At 34.5% G+C, this 9,572-nt stretch overlaps 1 protein-coding gene across 2 annotated transcripts; it reads left to right on the top strand.

The window, feature by feature from the left end:
* Positions 1 to 3,566: 3,566 nt before the first annotated feature.
* LOC125215978 (transcription factor BIM1-like) lies at positions 3,567 to 9,153 on the top strand. 2 transcript variants are annotated; one of them, XM_048117570.2, is made up of 12 exons: positions 3,567 to 3,857; positions 3,979 to 4,216; positions 4,316 to 4,396; positions 5,677 to 6,036; positions 6,481 to 6,595; positions 6,737 to 6,873; positions 6,943 to 7,051; positions 7,584 to 7,653; positions 7,739 to 7,834; positions 8,055 to 8,500; positions 8,585 to 8,714; positions 8,796 to 9,153. In XM_048117570.2, exons 2-12 carry the CDS (start codon positions 4,192 to 4,194, stop codon positions 8,877 to 8,879), a joined length of 1,653 nt encoding a protein of 550 aa, XP_047973527.2. In that variant the 5' UTR covers positions 3,567 to 3,857; positions 3,979 to 4,191; the 3' UTR covers positions 8,880 to 9,153. The 2 variants fall into 2 exon arrangements, with proteins under 2 accessions (XP_047973527.2, XP_047973528.2); XM_048117571.2 differs by having other exon boundaries at positions 8,058 to 8,500.
* Positions 9,154 to 9,572: the final 419 nt, after the last annotated feature.

Here is a 9,572-nt window from a genome sequence, read left to right on the forward strand (position 1 = left end):
TAGAATTTAATAATAAATCGGATGCTCCTTTAAACTTGTTTCCATGTTTTGTTTCTAACATACTTGAAGTGATCGATATAATTGCATGAATGAATCAACATTTATCTCCAAATCAAGTTGATTTGATTTGGGTTTATTCAGTGTCAAACGACTTGGTTTGGCAAAACTTTTAATTTTAAATTGCCAAATTTTGTGCTTCTTCGATTATTTGCAAGAAATTAAGAGCACAACTTTATGTGGTAAGACTTTTGAATATGACTTGAATTAGTACAACATTTATCTTCACGCCTTCACTCTAAATGAATGATGAAAAGTCAATTTCGGGAATTTACGTAAAAATCACAATTGATTCTTAATTGATATAATTGACTTCCAATCTAGTGATCAAAGAAGTGTAGCATCTTGAACTTGGATCACTATTGTTGGGTAATCTCTCCAAACTATGCCTAGACCACTATTTCAAGCTTGTAATATTATATTTGTTGAGGGAATATTGGGATTTATTATCATTCTCGTTATTTTGCAAAAACGATGAGTAATAAATTGTTTGAGGGAAGAGAAAGTAAAGTTAGAAAGAGAATAATATAGAAGATAGTCGTATATATACATTAGTCTCTTACTTATTTTACTTTTTTTCCACTCTAAATATTTATTAGAGTATATTTTTGTAAAACAATGTCCGAATAAAAACAACCTGTAGCGTGACGGAGAAATATAAAGGGGAGCACGTGGGTAAGGGAGGCCCCGCGAATTCCAGTGCAGTAGAAAGAGCAAAAGGGCTACAGCACGTGACTTTTCCTCCTTTACTATCCACATCCTTATATACTCACAAGTTACAACCTCTATTCAATTACTGCTTTAAAATTGGAAAGACATTTATTTTCTTTTTAAAATTAAACTAAGGGTAAAATAAGACGGATAATAAAATAAAAGAGATAGAAATTTATTGTTTTTTTTTGACAAAATATGAAATGATCCCACTATAATGAGATAATGCAAAAAGAAATACGACTCAACACCAAATGGACGAAGATAATATATCAAACCGAGGGATTATATCAAACCATCTTAATTAGGTTAAGTTCAGGTGCATTGCATCATAGTACTAGTACTATACTTTCAATTACTAAAACAAAATAATGATTTAATTTGTTCGTTGATGGAGTGAATCAATGTACCACCTGACTGTTGTTTGATCTAGTTAACTATTCGCAGTAGTTGCTATGGGCGGGGAAAAGTACTACCAAAATAACGGCATTATTCTACTGATAAAATACTAAAAATATCAAATCATTGTTATACCGTGATTTTTGGTATGGTATGATATTTTACTAAAAGATTTTGTTAAGTAACTGTATGAATTTTCATATATCGCGGCGTACTAAAATTCAGTATATGCAGTAAATTACGATATATACTGTATATATTTAATATATTTTAAAATTACAAAATCTAATGTAAAATCTAAATATAATTGTATAAAATATATTTAATATATTTTTTAAATTATAAACTCTAAATAATATTCTAAAAATTCAAATACTCTATTTTCATTAATGTTGAATTACGGTATACCGCAAAAGTGTGATATATTGAACTTTGGTGTACAACATATCGAAAATAAGGTACGATAACAATGTCGAAATTCGTTATATAAAAAATAGTTTTGTGCACTGAAAATTTTGATAAGATAAAGGTATGTTTATTTATATTTTTTCTTGTTACAAAAATGACTTTACCTACACAATTAATATTCGATTAAATTTTTTTGACAAATTTAGAGTTTGAGATCAATCGCATGGTGTGAAGTGTGATGGGCTTGTAGTTTTATCCTAAAATTAACAACACCAGTATAAAATATAATAAAAAGTAGGGTTATTAGCTAATTTCTTTTGTTAAATCATGTTTCAGATTTTCGTAGAGGTACTTTTCTGTGTGAGTGAGTTAGATTTTTTCATAGAATAAGGTTACTATATAGTACGCCCTCATCCCAATTAAATTGGGTCGTACGAAGTATTTCTTTTTGGAATATCTTTTTCAACATAAGTGTTCAAAATTTTTAACTCAACTTAATTTGGTGGAAGAGTACTAATTTTAAGCTAATACAAGTATAAAAGCTAATACTAATAAAATGGAAGCATAAAAAGAGTTGAAAGTTAGAAGACAAATGAAACGGTATAAAAGCTAATACTAATAAAATGGAAGCATAAAAAGAGTTGAAAGTTAGAAGACAAATGAAACGGTACATGAGGCAAGTATTTGAATTTCGAAATCAGATTCCAAATTTAATCTTTTGTTAAGGACTACTGTAGTTGTTAATTACTAGTTGTTGAGGTATGGTTTGAAATTTGGATTTACTCTGAGAAGGCACCGACAAGAGAGGGAATTAATATTAATACTAGTATTAGTGTATTAAAATTGTTTAATTAAAAGGTTGTGCGGAGAAGAGAGAGGATATAGGATAAATTTGTGAATGGGGATCTGTGCAGTAATGATGTTGGTTTTGGGGGTTATTAATGAAAATGTTAGTGTTAAGTTAATTAATTTTAAGGTCAACCAAGATAAGTGTAATTAAGTAAGATTGTATGTAATTGCAGTGCAAGTAACTGCAGAGACGTATCTGAGTCACGTGACACCCCACACATTTACAGTGCGGCAGTTTTAAGGTCGAATTATAATGAGGGCGACTCCGCTTTGCCTTGTCCAATTGCACGTGCGCACCAACAATAAAACACACCCTCTCTAATAATTTGCCGTGAATATCCCTGATATTTAATTCATGCTACTATTTTTATTTTTCATATTAATACAGTTGAGTTTTATTCATAAAAATTAATGATTTTAATTTAGGAAATATATCATAAAATTTCTTATTCAACTCGTTAGAGTCTTTTGTAAAGTCTATTTCACTATTCTGACCATCTATCCTTTCGTCGATCATCTCTTCAATTTATCATCTAATTAATTAAATAAATAAATTTTATACTATAGGCACGAGACATATATACATACAAACAAAATGTAACGGGTAAATATATATCCATTCACAAACCCCTTTTCCAGGAATTCATATCCATTCAATAACTGTAGCTAGTAATTTAGGCTACATATTTTTCTAAGATATGATTAACATTAATAAAGACATGAATTCTTCTCTAAAGCAATTAAACTTGAAAGTCCATATGTTGTATTTGAAATTGAACATCTAATTTGATGATTACTTTGACATGTGACATAGTAAGACTAGTATATGAATTGTTTGAATGAAATAATCCAATAGATATATAGACAGTAGAGAGATGCATCATTAATACAACAAGATTTAGTTATATAATAAAGAAAGGTTAATCGGGATCACCAAAATCCCTTAAAATAATCCATTCTGAATAAAATAAAAAATTAAATCATTTTCCGTGTGATGTGCCCGTACATAACACTTGAGCTGCCAAACGGCGTTTACACCGCCGCAACGTCGTTAACTCAACGCCGTTCCACTCTCTCTCGCCCAATAAACCCACCAATAACGCTTTATTCGGAAATACGAAAACGAAAACGAAAACGCCCCCCCTCCCCCCACCACCACCATTTTCTGCTTACATATATACATACACATATACATATATATACAGTAAAACAAAGGAGACTTCTCCATCTACAGATGAGAGTTTTAAGAGAGAGAAACGCATAATTGAAATTCCGTTTCTCTTTAATTTCTTTCTCTCAAAACTCTCTGTATTTCTTTTTTGTTAGGGAATTGTGTCTGCACCTACCATCGATCCCGCGAAAGCCACTGCTCGGTGTTGCTTTTGGAGAATCTGAAGCTCAATTTTGCGTTTCTCATCCTAATTTTTCTATGTGTGCGTAAATGAATGAATCTCGATTCAAGCTCGACGCCTTCATTCGAGTCTTAATTTCCGATTTTTTCATTGTTTTGGAGTTGAATTGCGTGTAATTCAGTTGAATTGTGTCCAACTGCAGATTCGATGAAGGTGGAGGAAGTCATGCTGGTGCTGTTCATCTGAATTGCCGTTTGCGATTCTCGGCGAGGATATTAGGGGAGAGAAGAAGATTTGCGGCGAATGCGCCTCCGATCTTTACGTTGGAGGCGGATCTGAATCGGAGCTCGAATTGTACACGCCAAAACAATAAATTTATAAAAAAAAAATCTGCAGATTGAGGAATTAATTATACATGGAATTACCTCTTGGAACTGAAGGTAAAAAACAACGAATTCATAACCAAAATTCTGGGGAAATTGGATTGGCTAGTGTGATTTTTAATTTTGGTGTGATGATTGAATTTTGTCGCGAAACAGGAAGAAAGGCAACTCATGATTTTCTCTCACTGTATTCGTCACCAGCTGCACATACCCAACAAGATCCGTCTCCCTCGCAAGGTACATATTATTTGTCGCCGATTTTCAGTCAAGCAGTTACCATGGCGAAATTCCGTACTTTTTTCCTTTTTTATTTAATTTTGCATGCTGCAGTTATTTTTTACGATGCTTTTTATGCAAAATTGGTCGCGTCAAAAACTGTGGAAATTTTTATGAGATATCAATTCTGGAAAAAGCTCCGAAATTAGATGGATAAATATCGTTCCGATCGATTCAACATCTCCTCTAAATTTGACTGATAAACAGTAAAAAAAAATTACTCCATTTCTTATTTTAGTAAATTAAAACATGTATATATTGGTGATGATTCGCAAAGCCTATGGTGTGTGGTTTGAATGGAAGGAGGAAGTATAAACTAAAAAGTAAAGAGAAAAGGAATCGAAAAAATAAGTGAAAAATGAGTGGGGTAATTGTTGGTGGGGAAAAGGAAATAGGAAAATATATTGGGAGGGCAACCCACGAGTGGCGCAGTAAATGTACCCGTGACCCCATCGGCGTATGTTAGATCTGGGCATTTGTCTTTAGGTGTGGGCCATCCCTTGGATTGGCTGATTTTGCCTACTCCAAAAAGGCTCAGGTTAGAACTTTGCGATTAGCTCATCTCTATCTTGCTGCTGGGCTTCGTCAATTCATTATTTTACTCCGTTTTTGTTGATCCCTTAAAATCTGGGACAAATGTCTGGGTTTATGCATGATCTTATTTTTTTAGTTTTTTCTTTGTAAAAAGTTATTTGGGCAGTGAAATTTGATATGTAGTGCAGAACTTATAAGTTGCAGACACAAATTGTATTAACTCAGTCCTAAAGAAAGTGTTTTGAATTGCAGCCTATTTCAAATATAAGTACACAACCTAATCTGGCTATATCAGGAACTATGAACATTAAATACTCCTTATACTTTTTTGGGTAATTTCTTTGTATATAAGAAGGCATTTATTTTAGTGCCATCTCCTTTTTCTCGTCAGAATATGATTAACAAGTAAATATAATGAAATATATGTCACAAATTGAGGTAGAAATAAGGGTGCCTGAGAAGGAAAGAATTTTTGACTAGGCGAAGAAAGGCATCAAATATAGTAATATCTTGTAAGGTCTTGGTCTATGTATAAGTATTTCGTTTCATCTTAAAATATCTTCAAAAGAAAAAAAATCTGAAAGGCTTCATTGGTGCATGCCTGGTATATTGGTGGATTGATTATTCCAAAACATGTTTCCCGCAGAAATGGTAGCATTTGAATCATACTGCTTAACTCTCTGCATTTCTTTCTACATAAACTGCAGGCGGCTACCTTAAAACGCATGACTTCCTGCAACCATTGGAACGGGTGGGGAAGCATGTGACAACAACGAAAGAAGATATTAAAGCTACGGTGGTTGCTGTTGATAGGCCTCCAGTGCCAGCTCCTCCGGCCTCGGTGGAGCATATTCTTCCTGGTGGCATTGGGACGTATAGCATCTCTTATTTCAATAAAATGGTGTTACAGCCTGAGGGGAGCATGTTTACTGCTCAGCCGAGTAGTACTACCAGGAACGACGGAAACTCAAACTGCAGTTCTAGTTTTACTCTGTGGAATGAATCTGCAGTTAAAAAGGGAAAGACAGGGAAGGAGAATCTTGCCACAGAAAGACATATTCTGCGAGGTATGTTTAATTGCATTCTTGAAGTGCAAATTCAGTGACTACTTTTCAACAAGAAGCTGTTATAGTATTTTTTTAGTTAGGAATATTCCTGGTCACATCTCTTGTGAAAATAGCTGTTTCAACTTACTTACTCACTAGTTAGCTCATATCTATTGTTGTGTTCCTTGTTTGGGATGAGACCTTGTTAGTTCATAGTTAAGCTTTGATGGTGCGACGCGGAAATTGACACGTCCAGTTATATATTGGTTTCAATTCTCTAAATTCTATTAAATCATGCTTGCTTTTATATGCTGCACAAACAGGGCCATCTCTGAGCCTCAGTGACTCATTAATTTTAGATTATATAAGATAATATTCTATCATTGCAGGTGGCCATTGTATTTTTATTAATATGAAACACTAGTTTGGATTTTTACTGATGCTGAAGTTGTTGATGTTCAACAGAAGCGGGTGTTAATGTGGTTGGAGGGCAATGGGTGCCATTCATGGAAAATCCATCACAATCCTCGTTTAACCATAAGAACAACGCCACAAACTTCAGCTCTTTCTCATCTTCTCAGTCAGTGACTTGTTATTCCATTTTTTTTCCTTTTCTTTTTAGTCTTAGAACATCCCTATTGTGAGCAATTTATATCCCAATCATATAACTACAGTTAATAATAGTATCTCATATTATTTGGCCCTTATTGTGTTTTCTCAGGCCATCATCATCTCATCAGAAGAACCAAAGTTTCATGGATATGATCATGACATCTAAGAATGACCAAGAAGACGAAGATGATGATGATGATGAAGAGGAGATCACCATCAAGAAAGAGCCATCACCCAATTTTAAAGGTTTGTTTTTCTCATTTAAAAATAGTTGTGTAACATGTCTGCATTTTATGACATATTCAAATTTGACAGGTAATTTGTCTGTGAAAGTTGAAGCAAAAAATATAGATCAAAAGCCTAATACACCACGCTCAAAACACTCAGCTACAGAGCAACGAAGGAGGAGCAAGATTAATGACAGGCATGCTTCTCAACCCTCACGATTTAAAGTTCAAGAACTGTATGCACTTTGTCTAGAATATATAACAGACTATTATCTTAACATAGTAAAACTTGAATTTAATTATCAAAAAAATTGTCATATCTCTACTTAAAATGATTTCCAGTTCCATATCACATTCTCTTTTCTGAATTCTGAAACTAGGACGTGTTCTCTTCCCCCAAATATTGCATCTTCACATCTTAGTGCATATGTGTTTGAAAGGTTGTTACTAAATGGAATCTGAATTTATTCTATTATGCCAATATAGTTTCACGGGCTGAATATCTTTCTTTCTACAGAAATGGCACCATAATTTACATCTCGAGTTCTTTCTGTGCCATTTTATTTTGTCAAAACATCTTTTGGAGATGTAATCATCATTCCGGATGGTACTGGCAAGTAGAAGTATTTACTTTTCAGCATTCCTAATGTGATTTGTATTGTCTCGTCAGAAGTGCGTCACAAAAACAATCCTGCACTACATTCTAAGATGGTTTGTGGTGTTCTGCAGATTTCAGAGGCTGAGAGAGATCATTCCTAATAGTGACCAGAAGAGAGACAAGGCATCATTTCTCTTAGAGGTAACTACAGTTTAAAAAAAAATCCATCTAACTGAGACAGGATTTATTAACTTTAAACACTGAGGTTGTACTACTACATTTACAGGTTATCGAATACATCCAGTTTTTACAGGAGAAAGTAACCAGATATGACAGTTCATATAACATCTGGAATCATGAGCCATCTAAAATGATGCAATGGGTAAGTAAGCTTTCAATTGATTCTCATACACAATTTTAAAATGTTTTGTAGGCGAACAGTGTGATAAATGTATCATGTTTTTGGTATATATAACAAAATTATGCTAGTAGATAACTACGAGATGAATATAATGAGGTAAGATCTAACACCAATTACTAGTCCTAAATTGCAGTGTTTGCAAAGCAAAATAACTTCATTACTGATTTTTTTCACTTTGTAGCAGAGGAATTGTCATGGAAATGAAGGTTTTGTAGAACTTGCACGAGGAGCAAGCACTGATTCTGCTCCAGCATCAGTATTTGGCAAGAAGTTTGATGAGAGCAAAGCTGTCGTCTCACCCAGCCTGCCAATCAGTGGACAAAATCGAGTAGACTCGGATTTGAGCACTGCTACTACTTTGAGAGAGAGAGTGGTTCAACCTCCTGAATCAACATCTAAAGCTGGGGCAGTTCATTCGTCAATGCAGCCAAATATCTTCACTCTTGGAAGTAGGACAACAAGCATTCCAGCTTCCCCAATTTCACCAAAACAGGCATCTGGTGTGGAGAAAATTATTGCAAGGCCTCCATCTCAGGTTCGATCATGTACCACCGACAATAAAATGACAGAACAGGAACTGACTATTGAAAGTGGCACGATCAACATCTCAAGCGCCTATTCCCAAGGGTGAGAGCTTCTCTTGATTTGCATATCCTGAGGAACCGATAGTTTTTAAATTCCTGCCTAAGCTTAGTTTATTCGACATGTCAGGCTGTTGAATACTCTTACACAAGCGTTACAGAGCTCTGGAGTTGATCTATCTCAGGCCAGCATCTCAGTACAAATCGATCTGGGGAAGAAAGCAAACGGCATCATACATTCTTCAACTTTCGTCTCCAAGGTGTGAAACGACTTTCTTTTCTTCTCTTTACTATAAATTTAAACTCGAATAGCATAATACTTAAAACTATGACCATGGCAGGAGGATGAAGTCGATGCCACCTTACCGCGTTCTGCAACGGGGAAGGAGTCAGGGCATGCTACGAAGAAACTAAGGACTAGCTGAAGCCTAGTGTAACAGTGTAGTAATATTCTTTGGTAGTTTTATTTGTTCATTTTTTCGGGTTCCGTTTTCGACAGAGAGGTATGCCAAAATCAGGAACCGTTGTACATGTGTTTTTTATTATTCCAGATGTTTTAACTCCAGTTTTGGGATACACATATCTCAGCACACAAAAATGTTGTGTTACTATGTACTACAATCTGTATGTTACTATAATTTATTTCTATATGTAAGAGGCTTCCATTCTGATATTAGGAAGCCCTGCTTTTGATTTCAAGTCTTGGTTTACTATTTATGCTTATCGTATTAGTTTGAATTTAGATTTCTTGAATACTTTGCCTCATGAAAAAATAATCATTTTACAAAGGTAGTGATATTTTATAAAAGGGATTTTCTCTTTATGTTTGCAGCCAATAGGGCCACAGTTTTGTTTGTGTTTTTTTATCAAAAATAAAAAGCTCTCAACAAGTTCATTTTAACAGGAAAAATAAGTATAACTGTCGCTTCTAAGTATAACCAACGAGTTGCAGTGCAGTTGGCAGTGCGGAGCTGTGGTGACCTTTGAGGTCACGGGTTCAAACCCCGCCATCTGCTGGGAGACTTTTGGCCTTAATTCGCAAGCTCGGTCGAATAGGATTAGTCCGATTCCGCCAAAAAGGCGAGTTCGGTACACATGTGGATTAAACCAAAAAATAA

The sequence above is a fragment of the Salvia hispanica genome, chromosome 3 (genome assembly GCF_029641045.1).
Source record: "Salvia hispanica isolate PSC_SH4W2 chromosome 3, Shi_PSC_v1, whole genome shotgun sequence".
Classification (NCBI taxonomy): domain Eukaryota; kingdom Viridiplantae; phylum Streptophyta; class Magnoliopsida; order Lamiales; family Lamiaceae; genus Salvia; species Salvia hispanica.